The sequence below is a fragment of the Pimephales promelas genome, chromosome 23, assembly GCF_988280905.1.
Source record: "Pimephales promelas chromosome 23, fPimPro1.hap1.1, whole genome shotgun sequence".
Lineage (NCBI taxonomy): Eukaryota > Metazoa > Chordata > Actinopteri > Cypriniformes > Leuciscidae > Pimephales > Pimephales promelas.
Genome location: NC_142791.1, coordinates 9937597 through 9957717, shown reverse-complemented (window position 1 = coordinate 9957717; position 20121 = coordinate 9937597). Strand labels below are relative to the sequence as shown.

General features: G+C 36.8%; 1 protein-coding gene across 1 annotated transcript; it reads right to left on the bottom strand.

The window, feature by feature from the left end:
- Positions 1–36: 36 nt before the first annotated feature.
- On the bottom strand, positions 37–20020 carry kcnip3b (Kv channel interacting protein 3b, calsenilin). The gene is made up of 9 exons (XM_089126100.1): positions 19865–20020; positions 15756–15936; positions 4307–4431; positions 3276–3345; positions 2716–2786; positions 2236–2343; positions 2050–2154; positions 1886–1948; positions 37–444 (listed from the first exon to the last, which is right to left on the bottom strand). The coding sequence occupies exons 1-9, from the start codon at positions 19868–19870 to the stop codon at positions 397–399; spliced, it is 777 nt and encodes a 258-aa protein (XP_088982226.1). The 5' UTR covers positions 19871–20020; the 3' UTR covers positions 37–396.
- Positions 20021–20121: the final 101 nt, after the last annotated feature.

The window sequence follows — 20121 nt, the reverse complement described above, 5'->3', positions numbered from 1 at the left end:
CCACATTCCCACCTATGGACATGCGCAAATCATGGAGTCATTCACGGATGCCTTTATTTCTTAGTATAAAATTACAATGGGCCAGACAAGTAGCAGGGCAAACATGCAAGTTTAAGGGCACATATATATCTACATATATACAAATGAGCGAATAAACCTGTCTTGAATACTTTAGAGACATACTAGATTAAATTGAGACATACAGTAATGGCACACTCGCAGGCGGCCCACATCCGGTGATAGCATTCAATACAATCAATCAAAATGTTCATTCACATGCTACAGGGCCTAGGTGCAAAACAGAAGTGTTTCTAGAGAGTCCCCGTGGAGCGCTTGAGGACTAATGGAACAATGCTGGAAAAAGAGCAAGGATCATTCTGCACTTCATGCTGCGCTCTAGATGACATTCTCAAACAGCTGCATGGAGCTCATAATGTTCTCGTCCTAGCAAAGGAGAAAAAGCGTCAGTCGCAGATTGTTGCTGACAGCTTCATCTTAGAAAGAGTTTAGAAAATGTCTAGCTGTCAGTGAGAGCCTCCATATCAACATAGATCAGTCTAATGCTGACATTTATCTGACTGATGCCTCAGTCAAAGCATGGCGAAGAACCCCAGATACTTAGACAGGACATGAAAACATGAGTCATATCATAATTATATCATATAACATGTTTTACTTCTAAGGTACACTTACTGTATAATGTTAGTCCACATTGTTGTGACAGAAAAACTCAATTTTGAATTTCATGACCATTTTCCATCCTCTTATTAAAGTCTTGTTTATTATTATTTTCTATTGGGCAAAACTATATTATATAAAAGAATATAATTTAATCAGAATCAGCCAAGCTGATTTATAATGTGGACAAATATGTGTGTTCCTATAGTAATTCAAATTACAAGCTGTTTTTGTAACTTGATTTTCGACGAATTTCCTAAATTCCAAAATATTTCAAATGTTTTTTTTTTTTTTTTTACTGTACAAAATTTGTTAAATGTTTTGGCACTTCCTATATGATCACACAAAAAATCATGGACATGGTTCGAAAAGGTTGAGTCTTAAAGAAAAAGTCACTTTTCCTCCTCGTGGTAGAAATTACCACAATGGAAATGAATGGGAAACGAATTTCATCTAGGAATGAACAAACGAAATCTTACTGAAAGCTCATTTTTTAAGATATCAACCTCAAATTTGGAACAAAAATTGTTTAGATTAATGTTGATTTGTATTGATTATGTTTTGACTATGATTATAATGTATGATTTTCCTTGCAATTTTAGAGGAAAACTTGTTTTTGGTAAATATATATTTCAATTAAGAATTAAAAATATTATTTTTGTGCACTTTTTATGACAAAATTATCAGTCTATAATTTATTTTTTAAATAAAACTTGTTTTCACTTAAAACCAAGTGGCATACTTTTGTAATAAAAAAAAAATATAATAACAATTATTATTATTACCATGCATGTCGAGGAGCCTCACTTAGAGAGAAAGGCCATGAAAATTATGATTTCAGAGGGTTCATATCATATATATATATATATATATATATATATATATATATTTTATTTTTATTTTTATTTTCTTGAATGCCCTCTAAGTTTCTCTTACTGTATAATGTTGGTCCAGATTTTTGTGCCAAAACAATTCAGATAGTATTTCATGACCAGTATCCATCATAAACAATCGGTCAGCTAATTTACAAATGTGAGCGGCCCTATGTTAACTATTTCAAAAGTATTTCTGAATTAGCTGTTTTTGTAGCTTGGTTTTTGATAAATGTCATTTTTAGACTGGGGAAGAAGTTAAGCTCTGCAAGTTAAAGTATATTTTCAAATAAGCTTGATTTCTTATGATATGACCCCTTTTAAACCTGGCCTACCTTCTGACAGGTCTCTATAAACTCATCAATGGTCACAACCCCGTCTCTGTTCCGGTCCATTTTCTGTGAAACAACAAAGGTGTTTTGAGAGTTTTGTCAAGCAGATGACCAAATAACTGCTGGCTGAAATAACTTTCCATTTGACTGCTAAAAGTTTGGTATACCTGGAAGAATTTCTCCACGTGTTCAAATGCAGCATCATCTTTGACACTAGGAGAGGTGTGCCTGCCCATCATGTCATAGATGGACTTCATGATAGCCTGCATTTCCTGTAGAAAGTAGGAACAATAGCAAATACATATTTGTCCTAAGGAAACAATGGCCAGTCTGTTAACACTTGCCTTTCATACCTCTCTGGTGATGTAGCCATCTTTATTAATGTCATAGAGGTTAAAGGCCCACCTCAGTTTCTCTGTCACAGAACCTCGAAGCAGAACAGACAGGCCTATTACAAAGTCCTGCCAAAACAGGTTTAAAAATAATTCATTTAAATATTCTCAGTTGTGTTGGTCTGTTGGACTAACATTTGTGTTCTATTGAGAACATATTAGTAAAATACCATTAGCAATTCTGAAAGTAATATTTTGTTCCTCTGGCCTCAAGATGTATAGTAAATAAGTAAGAGTGAGTAAGTAGACTTTATTAATCCCACACTGGGGAAATTCAGGCAGATATTATATTATATAATTATATAATAATTTAGGCAGATATTATTGTTCATCTTCATAAACATTTAAGTTGAATACAGTGTTATTACAAAGCTGAAGTCTTTCAAATGACAGATTATTTTGTTTTAATAATGTTTAATGGTATTTAACAATATTCCTAACCTCAAAGCGAATAGAGCCGTTTCGGTCCATGTCAAAAGCATTGAAGAGGAAATGTGCATATGTGGTGGCATCTGAAAAAAAAAAAAAAAGAATGATTAACTATTTCTGCATAAATATTTGGATTTTAACTTTAACACCTACATATTCATTATTATAACTTTTCCACATTTTAGAAAAATAGTAAAGATTATTAAACAACTATTAAAAAAAATTTAAATAAATAAATAACTATATAATTTTTTGATAAAACACAATTTGATGAAACACAATTGAAAAGAATAATTAATGAATAGATTAAAATAAATGAATGCTAATTCATTCTATTAATATTCTAACTAATATATATATATATATATATATATATATATATATATATATATATACACACACACACACACACACACACACACACATACTGTATATTATTTCATATTTTATATTATATATTTTTACATTTGTGTCTTCATATTGGGTGAATTCATTTATTACTTCACTTGTTCACTTATTAAGATTACATCCACATTATCAAACCAGAGTTTAAAACGCAACAATCACCCTACCTCCTTGAGGGAAGAACTGGGAATAGATCGATTTAAACGTCTCCTCATCCACCAATCCGCTGGGACACTCCTATTTAGAAACATGACAAGATATAATAATAATAATTTTGTGAAGCCACAACACGCACAACCTTGAGGCGGATGGGCTACAACAGCAGGAGACCCCACCGGGTACCACACTCATCTCTACTACAAATAGGAAAAAGAGGCTACGTTGCTAAGTTGCAAGAGCTCACTAAAATTGGACGGTTGAAAACTGGAAAAATGTTGCCTGGTCTGATGAGTCTCGATTTCTGTTGAGACATTCAGATAGAGTCAGAATTTGGCAAAAACAGAATGAGAACATGGATCCATCATGCCTTGTTACCACTGTGCAGGCTGGTGGTGGTGGTGTAATGGAGTAGGGGATGTTTTCGTGGCACACATTAGGCCCTTAGTGCCAATGCCACGGCCTACCTGAGCATTGTTTCTGGCCATGTCCATCCCTTTATGGCCACCGTACCCATCCTCTGATGGCTACTTCCAGCAGGATAATGCTCCATGTCACAAAGCTTGAATCATTTCAAACTGGTTTCATGAACATGACAATGAGTTCATTGTACTAAAATGCCCCCCACAGTCACCAGATCTCAACCCAATAGAGCATCTTTGGGATGTGGTGGAACCGGAGCTTTATTCCTTGGATATGCATCCCACAAATCTCCAAAACTGCAAGATGCTATCCTGTCAATATGTCAAACTTACCGGAATAAAAGCACACAAGTAGTGAGAAATGAAGATGAATAATAATAATAAAAATACATTTATTTTGTTCACATCTGTCAGCTGTCTTTCTGACTCTCATCAGACAAACAGTTCCAGCCCAGAGACATTCAACTCAGGGAAGAAAGTACACAGATACTTTTTGTGGATTTCTAAGCATTTTATTTCAAATCGCTTTTAGGTTCATCTTGATTTCTTGATTTAAAGCAAATGATGACAATTTTCATTTTAGGGTGAACTATCTCTTTAAGATTCTTAAGCAGTCTTACGTTTTTGAAGCCTCTGTAAAGCGACTGCAGCTCCTTTCTAGTGAACTTGGTCTGAGCCTGGAGCTGCTCCAGGCCCTCTGGCTGATGTCGGACCATGGACAACTCCAGATCACTTTCAACGGTGTCTGTCAGAGAAAGAGCATGAGGAAGAGTGGGAAGAGGAGGTGAGGGACTGATATCAGTTGGGTTGCATTGAGCTAAACAGGTAAAGCGTGGAGTGCAGGTGGAAGGACAGCCACATATTTGGGGTTTAAAAGAAGAAGACAGAAATGTGCCGCATTTACATTACATGGTTAAAGTGACTCAATTCAGATTTTTTCCTCCCATGTGTCATAGGTTGGATATAACCCTTGAACGTCTAAGCATGAAAAAAATCGCATGGATTCCAATATTCTCAGAACGGTTTCAGGCCTCATTCACATGTGGAAATAAATCTGATATGAATCAGATATGTGCATTTGTGTTTGCCATGTAAGTGGACAGATTGGACATTCCCGAGTCATTCATTATGGAAAAAGAGATGGTTTCAAATGACCTCAACTCAGGTGGACACTACTGTGATCACATGACTCTTCAATGGCACAACAGAGGAAGGCTCAGGCATATGTTTGGCTGACCTTTAAAGATGTTGCGGAAAGCAAAAGCTTGTATTGTCATTTTGTCTGCGTCCATTGCAAAATCACACCTTTTTTTCGTCGTTGTCTGCCTACGTTTTTCTGGGTCAGTGCGTCTACCTTGGGCTGTTTCATCAAATGTATAGTGTTAAATGCAGATATTGTATATGGGTCACTTTAAAAAGAAAATGCAAGCGGGTCATCAAAAACATAAAGAAAAAAAAGAGGGCATCAATACCTGCAGTGTAAATGCGGCCATAGACACTGTAAACCACAGAAGAGGAGCTGTTGGGGAGACAGACGGGGCAGAACGGGAGACCAGGAGGGATCAATATCAGCGATTCTCTACTGGTTTTGCTTCAGGGCCCAGATTTGTAATTGGAAATCAAGTGGGGAACCAAAATTGTTTAGCACAAATGAAACAAAAATGTCCTTAAAATGAAACACTGAAATGCATCACCCTTTATCATTATTATGGAAAAAAACAAAAAACTTTCAGTTAGCACTTAAAGGGATAGTTCACCCAAAAATTAAAATTCTGTCACGAAATCCAGGGGGAGGAGTTGAATCCAGATCCAACTCCGCCCCTGGATCTTGTGTACTCCAATGAGGTGCTACTGGACTTTAGGGCACTTTAATTGACCCAGTAAGTACTTTACATCTTTATTTGTAATTTCACTATTTTTTAATACTTTTAAGATTTGAAGTATATTCAATTGCATGCACACATTTTTTCGCAAGGATAATAATGAAATCCATATAGGCCCAAACAGTATAAAAACGATTAACACAACATAAGATTAACAGATTTTTTTTTTTTTTTTTTTTTTGTGTAATTCACCCATATCACATTTTTTATCTTTAGTTTTGTTCATGGTGTCTGAGGATGAGGCTTGTAACACAACATACACATGCTGGAATTTGGCTTTTATCAATTGACGGATGCTTTTTTGCTGAAATAAGTATGTTTTTTTTTTTTGGATTTTGCATTTATTTTCCCACATCCTTTGTTAGAACAAATCTGCAACCCACCAGTTGAGAACCGCTGATCTGTTTGACATTTACTCACCATCTATGAGGCAAACAAGAACAAAGAAGGTAAGGAAGAGATTTAGAGAGGAAATAAAGAAAAAAAGCAATGGAAAAACAACACATTAGTTGGATTGTACCAAAACTGCATGACATAAAATGTTTTTCTCGGTTAATGTGCAGTCTCTCTGTCAAAAAGGACTTTACAGACTAAAGCTGATGCAAATAGAACATTGATAAGACTAGCAACATATGAGCAGAAGGAAAGTTTTATCAGTTAACAAAAAAAGTGTTTTTCTTATTATTCAAGTCAAAAATATGACGGCTTCAACCTACAACTACCATTCAAAAGTTTGGTGTAATTAAGATTTTTTTTTTCCTGAAAGAAATTATTCAGAAATGGTGCTTTTAATTGACCAAAAGTGAGAGTAAACATATTTATAACATTAGAATCACAAATAATATTAAGCAGCACAACTGTTTTCAATAAGAAATGTTTCTTGAGCATCAAATCAATAAAAAAAGAGCAAATGATATTTCACAATATTACTGCTTTTACTGTATTTTTGATCAAATAAATGCAGCCTTGGATAGAATAAGACATACCAACCCCAAACTTTTGAACGTTAGAGTGCACTTGTTTCACCAATGCAATTCATTTTAAATAATCTGGTATAAATAGCTCCTACTGCAAATTTACAGTGAACTGGGCCAACATCAAAACCATATGGTGGTTCTTACCATCCAGCAGTGGATCCGTGACCCCAAACTGTTTGAGCACCATTATAAACATAAGCAGCACTACAGCAACTGCAAACAACTCCATGCCCTGAATAACCATTGCAACTGCGATTAGCTATGCGATTCCTTTAAGAAAATGAACAAAGGTCAAGAGGTCATGCTAGATGCCGAAATGAACGAATTTAGGAAAAGCAACTCATCTTGTTTGATCAATGTTTCTTCAAACTACTTTGCTGCAACAAGTTCTTAAAGACTCCATTCTCGGAACAATTCTGAATTCCAGTAGGCTCGCAGGTAATCACTGATGCACTAAGCTGTAAACAAACCACAAATGTAAACCGTACAGTCATGCCTGCACTACGGATCCTTTCAAATAATATCCTTTTAAAATAAAAGCAGATTAAAGTCACTATGTTAGAAATTCCTCTACAACAACATCAACCGTATGGAAACCTCCTGCGGCTTTGGTCTCCACGGACGAGTGTGCCATGGTCCTCCTCGGACATTATCTCCTCATGGAGTAGCGAAAGAGTCTGATCTCTAGACACAGACACGCCCTCTTCTCTCTCCATCTCTCTAGCAATAATGCACAATGATGAGCCAGCCATAATGTGAGTATGTTTAGAAGCAGTTGAACTGGTGAATCATTCATTCAATTACATGACACAAAAATACAGATTTGAATCACAGTATACCTGGACATAGAAGAGGGGTGTCTTATTTTTGTAAAATGGGTTTATGTAAAAGGGGGGTTTGTTTTGTGATAATGACAGGATGACTGTACATCCTCGCACTTATTGCATGGCTACTATGGCTACTAATAAATAAAAAGAAATGTGATAAAGCGGTATGAAATATTGATTTCAGCTGGACTTATTTTACCACGTGAGAAGACAGAGACCACACAGTAATACGAGATACATGATGCTAGTGCAAACATATAGGGAAATTGGTTCTTTAGGGAGAAACTGACAGTTTAGTGGACATTACACACGGATACCTGACCACAGAAACAGAATGCAGTAAATGACCTTTCAAAATCAAGTATTCCAAAGCACCATAATGTTTGATAGTTATTATGAAGTTGTTAAAGTTTGTATAAATGGAGACACCTAAAGTAAAAAGTGATTAATGGATGGAAAGAAGGAAGGATGGATGAATGGATGGATGGATGGATGGATAGATGGATAGATGGATAGATAGATAGATATGGATCGATTGATAGATAGATAATATATTTACCATATCATGACAATGATGCCTCAATCTGCGTCCCTCAACATGCTCTTAAGTGCATTAGCGGAAGGCCATTATGACTATTTTATGGCTCTTCCGTACATAAACACGAAGTGAAAAATCTTGACTGTTCATTTCTGTAGTGTTTGCAGCTCTGTTTCCTCATCAGCTGCACAAACGCATGTAACCGGAAGCTTCGTGCCCATTCAAACCAGAGTGAACATTGAATGTTTGAAGTCAAGGTCTGTGAAGTGCACTGTTGATGACTTTTAGGCATGCTTTGATTAAATGATATGGGGAGAGAACAACACATTGAGCTCTAGAGCTACTGTTTTGTAACAGTCTTTTTGTCATTGGTAGTACTCACACTGTAAACAACGTCAACAAGGCCTGCTCTGATCAGCCTGATGGGGGCACCACTACAATGGTGAAAAGTCAGAAATCGCTCCGAACTCCTTTAAGGCTCAAGTGTGTTATTAACACAGTCTCATCCCAAGAAGTCATATAACTGATGTCTTGGGACGTCTTTTGACCATACGTCAACATCCGCCTTTTAGGGTAGCCTTAAACGTCGGTTACATGACGATCCAACACTATCTCACGACCAATTCGTACGAATTCGACGCATGATTAAAAAGTGGCTAATTCGTACTAATTTGTACGACCTCACTCGTAGTTAATTCGTACGATTTGTCTAAACCCACGGGATGGTTAGGTTTAGGGGCGGGGTAAGGGGTAGGTCATTCGTACGAATTCATACGAATTGGCCAATTCGTAAAATATGTGCGATTTAGCAAAATCGTATTAATTCGTACGAGTGAGGTCGTATGAATTGTTACGAATTAGCCACTTTTTAATAATTCGTCGAATTCGTACGACTTGGTCGTGAGATCGGGTTGGACGATCCCGGGCCGTCATACAACTGACGCTTTACCTTTAACGTCGATTAGGGGTGTTATAACGAAACGCATGCCTCACATTTCTAAGTATGTGGGATTTTTTGTAAAAAACTACTTTCGTGAACTAGTCCTAGGTTTTTGGCCCGATCCGAATCAAACAAGTGCCGCAAGATTCTTAGAATTGTCAATAATTATCCCCAAAAAGTTTAAATTTGGATTCACAGTCTTTAAGGGTCTTTATAACTTGTCAATAGAATGAGATATTTTCACCAAACTTGGCGAACCTATGTAAGAGTTAATTCTGTGGTCATGTGAAAAAGCATGCAGCGACTTGACTCTTGGAGGTGCTATAACAGAAAAAAACCCCATAAAAATGGTTACAACTATGCAACCCTAAGTCCGATTGACATGAAAATTGGCATGCAGTGTCTTTGTCGAAGGTGCCAAGACTGCCTTTGAGGACAATTGTGTATCTCGAAGAATGCGGCCGGTGGCGACAAAATGAAATTTGAAAAGCTTTCAGACAAGGTTAACAGAGAACGAAACTCGCTGGGGGTGTTGACTCGCAGTCCTAGACGCCAGTGAGAAACTCCAAATACCATGTGATTTTCGGCACATGCCGATGACATTCATACCGCATGGGGGAGCTCCTCATTCTGAGCAACTTTGATTCTAGGATCGCCTCTTTCAATCAAATTAGTTTGAAATAAGTATTTTGGCTCAGCCTAAATAAAACCACTGCAGCACAATTCTCGGGACTCTCTAGGTCAATAATGATCAACATTTTTTTTTTTTTAACTTTGGCCTTTGGATATAGCTGGATCATTTAGAAAATAGGCATAACCAAGTCCACCTAAAAGCCTATCATTCCTAAACGAACGCTCAAAACTTGAGAAAGTAGGTAAAAACATGCGACATATGATTCTAAACAAGCATGCAAACTGTTATGGAGTTCGGACCATAGGTGGCGCTATAATTGTTAAAAAAGCTTTAGAAACCATATATTTCCGGTGGTAAATTGCCTGTATTGGCTGTAAATGGTCTTTTATAAAGTGGTTACATGCTTGCTAAATAAAACAATACATTTTTTACACATATTATTTATTATTTTACTTTTGAATGATAACTTCGGGGCTTTATTTCAGAAAATATTGATTAATCAGCATATCACGTAATATCATGTAAGCCCTATTTTCTACTAATGTGAAAATAGTGCATCAGGATTGAAAAGGAATTATACTAAACACAGATAACATGAAAAATGTTCCCCATTATAAACCCGAGTGCAAAGATGATAGCTGATGAGTTTGCACTTATTAATGCATGAGTTTAAATCGGACACAGGCATCAGTGAGACGAGGGAAATCAATACATCAAGAGAGGACATGGCCTTTGGGGCCTGCCAGAAACTCCCTCTAAAATCTCAGTCTGCATGAAGTTTAAATGCAAGATCCAAGAACAAGGACTGACATAGGACAGGAGGGAAATTATAAATTGTGTGGCACTATTTATAGAAATAGAAATTTTGTAACAATGTAAAAGTCTTTAATGCCACTTTTGACCATGACTTAAAATGTATACTTGTTTAATACTAGGTGAATGTAGTATTACTTCTTTAAAGAAATCTCACAAACCACAAATGTTTAACGGTAGTGTATAAAGTAACATGCAGCCATGAACAACTTATTTTGTCATTTGGAAACTGCTGTGCATGTTTTCCATAGGCAATGCATTATAGTATGCATGAGGGAGAATATTATCTCAGGGGAGAGTCTCCATTTAAGTGATTAAAACTTAGCGCAGCTCTTAATTTAATGGCCTTGTTGCTGAAACAGCATTATGGTCTATTAGTATGATATATCAAACAGGGATTACTTATAGATGTCTTGAGTTCTTAGTTTTGTTTTGGTGGGGGGAACATTTTGCCTGCAATTATTTGCGGCCAAAAAAGTATGTTTCAAGATTTAGGTGATACCTAAATGTAAGACATACATCTAAAGCAGAAATGATAGTTGTTAACTTCTCAACAGGAACTTCGAGATTTTATCATTATTCAATAATTCTCATCAGCATTTCTCTTTGGTCATCCGGTAATATTATATTAATAAATCACATTTCCTGCATTCAATAAGAAGTGTCAGCATAATGGTGCACCTGCACATCTCGCTGTGGAGGAATTAATAGAAAACTGTAAATAATTTAAATGAGATATGTCTAAAAACAAGGACAGATGTAGGTGAAAAAGAGCTTCAATGACTGTATGGATTCAGTCCAATTCAGTTCTGTATGTGGCTGGAATAGAATAACTTCGATGTGTCAATATTGCCGACCGGATTCTAAAGTTGTATATTTGCATATACATACTCACATTCTGTATGCTACTGTTGTCAAACTAAAACATTTTTGTTTTGTTTTGGAAGTCATCTCACTAGGACTGCATTTATATATGTTATTCATCAAAAAGCACAGTAAAATCAGTAATTGAATATATTTTCTATTTGAATATACTTTAAAATGTAATTTATTCCTGTGATGCAAAGCTGAATTTTTAGCATCATTATACTCCAGTCTTCCGTGTCACATGATAATTTGCTGTTATAATAAGAATAATTTCTCATTATGATCAATGTTGAAAACATTTGTGCTGCTTAATATTTTTTTCTGTGAAAACCATGATCATTTTTTTTTCAGGATACTTTGATAAATAAAAAGTTCGACATAACACCAATTATTTGAAATATACATATTTTGTAGTATTATGAATTTCGCTTATGACCAATTGAATGCGTCCTTGTTAAATAAAAGTATTAATTCCTTTAAAACAAATCTTTGAATTGTAGGTTAGGGCACTTATAACTTTGTTTAACTCCTAACCTGACACGATTTTAAATAATTTCAGTACACTCACTCACAGCCTAATGTAATCGCATTCATGAATGCACATTGTATTCTTCAAAGGTATACTGCCATCTGTTGGGCTCACAATACAAAGTAGAGGGAAAAAAATAAGTTCAGCTGGACGTTGACCACTTGGGATTCTGTTCTGGTTTCTTGCTCTCATTTATTCTGAATTTTTGCCACCTATGGCATCTCTTTCTTTCCTGGTCCAGTGTTTCATGTTTGCCCATTCTTCAAACACACGTTAGTATCTATTCTTTCTAGTGGTGGCCCATCCGAGGAGGCAGAGACTGAGCTTCCTCAAAAATGTATTTGAATTAAATGATGTAATATTTGTTTCCACACAAAATGTCCTCAACAAACCTAATCATAATAGGTTCATTTTAATTATCCATGTCATAACACGTACATGGAAAATGATTGTGCTTTTTTAATTCGTCGGTTTTAGTGGATTATACCAAATGAGAAGTAGAGCTTCTCACTGCTCATAATCCTTTAACTTCACTAACAGTATTTAAGTGGAAGTAAGTCCTTCCTAAATGGCTCACAAAAACATTTAATGATTATAATACTCTTCTTCAGAGGCTTTAATGAGAAAGTAGGGGAGAGCGGGGCACAACGTAACACTTTTTGACTTTCTCAGTTTGTGTAAATCTAATCGATCTTTTCACGCATTAATTTCCCACATCTAGTACAATTATGTAGTTTTGTTTTATTATTACAGTGTATACTTTTTTCTTTACTTACCCCGAAAGAATGGAAGTGAAATGTGAACACATGCCCCAGGTGGGGTACATTGTAACATGTGAGGAGCACATTGTAACATCATTTAGACATTTAGGCTGTCTGGACTGGAGTCCCAAATGGTTTGTTTCAATAGGGAAGCAGAATCATTTCTGCATCCAATTCAGCAGTTTGATATTTTAGTCACTGGTCCAGGGTGATATTTTAGTCACTGGTGTATAAAAAATGTATACAAATGTACTTTGCCTTTATATCTTTAAGTGAGCTACATAACTAAAATCTTATTATAGTTGCACACAGATTGACTGCAGACATTAGATAAAGAGAAGTGAGGAGTGAGGATTGTCTGAATATAGCAATAGAAACATGATGACACAACAGGCTGCTAAAAAAATGCCGATGGGATGGTTGGTTTAAAGTGAACTGGGGGTCTCAGTCCTGCAGATGTAGGCACACACTCACGCTACATTGCTCACTGTCTGCACACACAGAGGTGCTCTGTCAATTATTTACACCGGACGTTGCAGCTCAGTCACGTGGTATCCCCTCATACCATCCCTGAGCGGTCTGACACAAGATACCTATTAATAACCACATAAACCCTGCATATTACACAACATTTTTTAAAGATAATTAACTATAACATTAGATTATTCTTTATAGAGGGGTAGAAGGGGGAGAATCAGTGAAAGAAGATGAAAGCAAAATTAGAGGAGGATGGAGAGAGCGATGCTGTAAGAAGAGGAAAATATGACATCAGATTGAGTGTGTAGTGAGGAAGAGTTGCTGAACAGTGTTGCCTTCAGTAGATTGATAGTTCACAGTATATACTGTTGTAGGTTATATAGTACCGTTCAAATGTTGTTTTCAAAGAAATAAATATTTTTATTCAGAAACATATATGCGTGTGTCTGAAATTGCCCCCTAAACCCATATCTCATCCCAAAAAGTCATATAACTGACGTTTTGGGACGTATTTTGACCATACGTCAATATTCACCTTTTTAGGGCCCCCTTAAACGTCGGTAGATGGCGATCCCGGGCCGTCATACAACTGACACTTTACCTTTAACGTCAGTTAGGTGACGGGTTAGGTTTAGGGTTAGGTTTAGGTATGGGTTAGGATCCCATAACCTCATCTACCGACGTTTAAGGGGGCCCTAAAAAGGCGAATATTGACGCATGGTCAAAAGACGTCCCAAAACGTCAGTTATATGACGTCTTGGGATGAGACCGGGTTGACCCATAAGGTGCTCTAAGCGATGTCGGGTGACGTGACTTCTTGTTGACGTTCAAAGTATTTTCAAACAAAACGGAGGCTAGATAGACCCTCCCTCCTCCTCATCTACACTGACCCCCAAACTCCACCCCCAGGGCCTTCTTGTCAGTTATTGGCTGGAACAGTTTGTTATGTTTCGTGGAGCGGGTTGCCGCAGTTTGCCATTTGTGGAGCTTGGGTTGTCTGCATTGACCGTGTTTTTTTTTTAAGTGTGTTTAGGGGACAGGCAGCTAGCGGATAGTGAGGAGATGTTTGCTGTACACTGTAAAAAAAAAAATATTGTTGGTTTAACTTTAAAAAATAAGTAACCTGGTTGCCTTAAAATTTTAAGTTGATTGAACTGGAAAAAGTGAGTTGATAGAATGAAGGAGATTGATTTAATCATCAGAAACTCAAAATAATAAGTTATCTCAACTAAATAAACTATTTAAGTTGATTTGACAAAAGAAAAAAAATGTTGTGATAATAAATCTTGAATATATATATATATATATATATATATATATATATATATATATATATATTTTTACAGTTTGACAAAAAATGTTTGGGCCTAAAAAACGTGTGACATCGCTTAGAGCACCTTTAAATAAGGTATTATTTGAGAGGACAGCCATGGTGTCCGAAACCATAGTGGACATTATCGAGTGCAGTCATTTAATCCCACAAAGCACTGCAGTAATGGATGTACAACCAATATACATTTAACGGCTAGAGTATACCCATAATGCACTGAGTCACTGGGCGAATGAATATACGTTTCTGACCAGAAGAGGGCGTCGGCACAGGAATCATTCATCCATCCATTTTTCAAATATGGTACAATGTGGGTAAAGCGTAATATCATTCAGGTATGACTTCCTTTTAAATTGATTGTTAAATTGTTTTTTTTTCTTCCAGTTTATAGATAGTTTCCATGACAGAGATCAAGATAAATCTTTAAATAATTCAAACTTTACAAAAGCGGCAGCCCTTCCAGCACACTGAAGTGTCTGAATTTGCTCTCGTTTTCATTCAAGCCCTTATGTGAACTATATTAATGGAGTAACAGGGAACAGTGAATGAGGGTCTAGGGGGTGATTTTAGACACAGCCTGTGTTTCACTCACTCCAGGATCACCCAGAGTGAGCATAAAATGGAAATAATATGCTACCTTCAAGTCATGTCTTAAATGATGCTGTATATGAGCTAAGCACACATACACACATCATACATACCACAAAGTCATTTTAACTGTGGCAGCCTAAAATGATTTTCTTAAAGCTCAGATGTGTTTAAGTTGTGGCAGTTAAAGAATTATGTCAGAAGCAAGTATTTAGTATTGACTAAGGGTGCTTTCACACATTTTTGCCTAGTCCGAACCAGACTTCGATTTGTCCTCCTTCCTCCTTCTAGACTGTATTCACATTATATAATTTGAGCCTGAACCGCAGTGCGTTTTCATTATCAAAGCAGCAGCTGTTTACACTGTTGCTTGGTATTGACGACACAGGGGAAGGCGGCAAAATGCATAGCATTACTCACCTCACGTTTATATTTAGTTTTTTTTTTAACATTTGGTTTTGTTTTCAGAACATAATTTTTTATGTTTAAAACACATTTTAGTGCACATAGTGTCTATCTGCTTCGAATTGTACTGCAAATGATCTGAAGGACGTGGGAGTTCATTTCAGCTGAAGGCGAGTATAAATGAAATTATACACTCTGCTTGCAGTGAGTCAGTCACACTTTTCAGGAAAGCGAACGAGACGCACACAGACACAGTTTTGTCGAATCATAGGTCGAATCACGGTTCACTTCCATGGAGAATGCGTTCAGCAGTGAACCGCACCGGAGTTTACATGAACCGTACCCTAGACCACCCTTTTTAAAGCAGTCTTGGGTACAGTTCAAAGCTGCGTATAATACATTATGAATGCTATATTAAACATATCCTTTGTAATTTTTTCCCTCCAGTCCTCCATCTAGATATTGGCTAGTGTTATTTTCCGGGTTTGTAAGAGTCATACTTGAGCCTTGAGGCGTTGTACTGGCGATGATCCATTTGACCAGACAGCATTTCATGAGGGACTTGCGGGAGATGCGCGGCTTCTGCCACTTCCCGTCGCTCTCCTTCTGCCCGCTGGGTTCCCCATCCAGCCCGTTGGCGTCAGGCAGCAGACCTCCATCGACGCCCTTCTGTCCCCCTGCCTGGAGGACGACAATGAGAAAACACATTAAAAGAGCCCAGATCATAAAAGCATGTGAAGAAGGTTGGCACAGAATCTTTTTGAAGGTGCTGTTACAACTTTCACCGTCTGATAAAAGAGATACAGAGATAAAATAAATACAAAGCGTCTAAGGAATAGCAGCTTTAAAGAAAAATATTAAACACACCTTAAACAGAAAATGCAAAGAGTGTGCAAACTACTGATTTTCTAAAATGGTGTTAGGAATCCTGTGAGGGTCCTCACTGTTTTTTTTACTCCTTGTTTCTTATTTGCATGAAAAGAACATTTAGAGAATCGCTAAATTATTCAAGCTCCCCAAAAACATCAATAAAACATCTTGGGGGACATCATTTTTGAGGGCCATCATGTTTTAAATATTGCCAGGAAAGAGAATTCATAACACACTGAAAGAACTATAAAGAACATTTTTAATTCTGTAAAAGTTTGCATGGCTACACATCTGCTCTGACAGGCACTGGTGAGTGTTACATAATCACACTGACAAATTCATTGCAGAGTGCCAGACTGTTTTCTTTCTTGACTATATTTGTGTGTTTAAAGCTGTGATTTGGTTTTAACAATGCTAACTGTCGTGTGGACATGTGTGTATTTGTGCTGAACTGTCATGTTGTCACCTAGAGACCTTGGCACCTGCTGCATTATTGACATGACTATAGCGAGTCAGTCGAGTGTAACGTGTATGGTAAGCAATGTCGGCATAGCAGTCTCCAATTAATCTCTGGCTTGACCACTGTGACTGCTCAACCTGTCCCAAACAACCTCATATGGCACCTTCAACACAAACAGTTACACCAGAGTAGCTGCTTTAGTGGTACTGCAATGGTGCAAGAGAAAACAGAACAGCACGCTATACAAGTGATTTTAGTAAGGGTGATTCCTGCCTGAGGGTTGCAGATTTATTGTTGCCCTTTTAGCAACAACGTCATGACCTTTAATTCTGCCAGGATCACTATCGTCAAAGATGACTGACAATCAGCATACAGTTTGGATTGGTGGTAAGGTATGCAAGAACTTCCTGCGCATCCATGCAGCCTATGGATAAGAGCAGGGAGAGCAGCGATACCGATAACCCCCCTTCGGGTAAACAGAACAGAACCAACATAAAGGTATTGCATTGGGACAATGGGACTAATGCTATTATTAGCAAGTAAACAAGATAAGCAGTTCAAGACTTAATTGAACTATTCTAATACACAGAAACAAATATCTAACAGATGCATTCACGCAAGTTGCAGAAAGAAAGAAAGAAAGTGAGAAATAATGAAAGTGTTGCATGTATGGACCCTCGTTATATTACTGTGTTAGTGTGGGGCTATTTTGACCCTTGTTAGTGGTATTAACTAGCGACTTCTTTTTACTTATCCGGTGCCCCATATACTAGCATTATACGCTAAACAGTTTTTAGAGATAAAACTCTTTACATTCGATTATCATGAAAACAGATCTGATCTCACAGAACAATTGACTAGGTACCGATGTTTTATTAGACCAAAGGTTCATTTTGCGCCGGAGTTCTCCTTTAATTCTATAACATATCCGAACAGTTTATAGTGCAACTAAGTTAGACAGTGGCGCAAAAAGTGGGTATGCGCTATATGCGGCACATAGGGGCGCAGCACAATGGGGGGCACCAAAGTGATGGTAAAAAAAAAAAAAAAAAAATATATATAGGCTATATTGTATTGTATATCTATATTGTATATTGTTATATAAAATTTTAGAGGACTAACAGCCAGGCTAGAGTAGGCGCCCTCATGGAGAAGGGGCGCTAAAATTGTTGCTGCATACCCCTCTGAAACTGGGTAGTTGCGCCCCTGAAGTTAGAGCAGTTGTAGGATATTGATCAAAACTAGCTGAGGTAGTAAACTATCTGAGTTGAGAATAATTAGAGCACCAATAAAACCAACTTCAGTTTAGGGTAAAAAAAAAAAAAAACCCTACAACATAACAAACAACACTGAGCACATGAATTTCCAAAAAATGAAAATCCATTCATACATGAGTAACCATGGTTAGGCCCTGGGGTTCTAAATTCCAAAATTGTTCTTGATTACACATATAAAATGTTCATGTTCACAATCTTAATCCCAACAGTTTCAAATGCATTCAGTCTTCTTGTTCTCTAACCACCCAATGTTGCCTTTGGGCAGTACTTTGGGTTTTTCTTGTGAAAGATTCTCAGAGATTTTCCTGTCTAGAATTTGGCAAAATGTTCACTAAATTATTAAACACTAGAGTTATGGTGTTTGAATTTTAAAACAGTCTGCCTGCCAGCATGAAGGGGCAACATTACATCAAGTCAAACTTGCCCCCCATGTGAAAGCTGCATCTCATTTTTCAGGAACCCATCTCCTATTATCATCGGCAAGAAGAAAATGCCATGGAGTTGACCAAAATGAGCCAAGTTTACTTTCTATGTTGTGTGTGTAAGTGACACATTTTGATATTCCATCAATACAATACTTGCTTCTGCTAATGGTCAAAACAAATCTGGCTCATTTAAAAAAAAATATATATATTTGTGCAATTGCAGCTGGATTTTGAAAAACAAAAACAACAATCATTGTATAAAAAGATTTCAAACTGTAAATTTACCTCAGGTTTTTCCATTTCAGCCATCTTTCACAGTAACTATACTATAAAGAAGAAAATATCACTGATAACTCACACCAAATACTGTTACTGCGAGTTTTAGGAGAACAAATTCTTCAGTGCAGGCATTTAAACTTATTACAAAGTGTCAATCGCATATGACAGTCTCAAGTAAGAGTCATGAACACACTGTTCCTCTGCCAGTGATTACATAAGCCATCACTGATGTTGTCACAGGTCATCAGTGTCTGTTTTTTTTTCTTCTTCTTGTCTTGCACATGTATGTTTAAGTGGATAAGAAAGTATTTGTAACTATAAATATCACCAGTGTAGTGGGGATATAATGTAAAATATTAAAAGAAAATGTGGGTATCATTGACTGACCTAAAAAGTAGAGATTTGCTATAGATATTGAAATATTTATTTTTGTCCTTTTCCCCGTTTCATCCAAAAGCTCTTATGTTACGTTAGGCAAAGGACATGAAGGGCATGATATCAAATTCCTGACACAGGGTGTTCTAAAGTAGTCTAAAAAAAGGCAGTGTTACATAATAATCAGATTACTGGTTATAAAAGTCTCTTTCCAACAAACTTTGTAGATGAAAATGGCTTAGGGCTCCTCTCAAGACAATTGTCTTCAAACACACACGCACACGCACACACACACACACACACACACACACACACACACACACACACACATAGTTTTACCATCTTGTTGGGGATTCTCCATTGGCGTTATGGTCTTTATACTGTACAAACTGTATATTCTGTCCCCTAAACCTACACATTACAGAAAATATTCTGCCTTTTTACATAAAACAAACAAACAAAAACAAACATTATTTAGTATGTTTATTAATTGATTTACAATGTAATATAAACCTTCACACACACACTGAAGTCTCCACTGCTTGGTATATAACTAGCCTTTAGAAATTCTTACAAAGTCTGATTGAAGACCATGTTAGAAAGCATGGCATTGATAGAAAATTAACTTTCAATAAACCTTCAGCAAAATGTATCTTTATTCATCATTACATAAGCAATTAATTAGACATGTAATCTAACTGACTAGAAAAATTCATTGTCATTAAAGAAGATTATGGATTAAACATGCACAATACCGAAAGTATAACACCCCAATTGGAAATATACGAATTGAATGAAAGTCACTAAACACTTCAAAGTGAAAGGCATAGGAAGATAAATAGATAGTATCAAGTTCTTTGCGTTCAAAAACAGTACCAGAACACGTTTATTTCTATTTCTATGACTTAGCTAGAGCATCTTACCTGCATGTTGTTCAGGTTGTCTGTTTTGATGACTAAATGAATGAATGAATGAAGATGTTCACGCGCGCTCTCATTTAGGCTATCTGCTTTGATGGCTCTATGTGAAAACAGAAGAATCTCCTGCTCGACCTCTTGTGACAGAAAGGATGGGACACGAGAGAGAGAGAGAGAGAGAGAGAGAGAGAGAGAGAGAGAGAGAGAGAGAGAGAGAGAGAGAGAGAGAGAGAGAGACGGTGGAAAATCTCTTGCTACATTGT

Bases quoted from the DNA above. Each gene is read 5' to 3' on its own strand.
- kcnip3b (XM_089126100.1), bottom strand. The intron at 2,787-3,275 runs GTAGGGTGATTG...TTTTTTTTTCAG, and splicing joins CCAGTTCTTCCCTCAAGGAG to ATGCCACCACATATGCACAT. The intron at 445-1,885 runs GTAGGCCAGGTT...CTCCTTTGCTAG, and splicing joins TTATAGAGACCTGTCAGAAG to GACGAGAACATTATGAGCTC.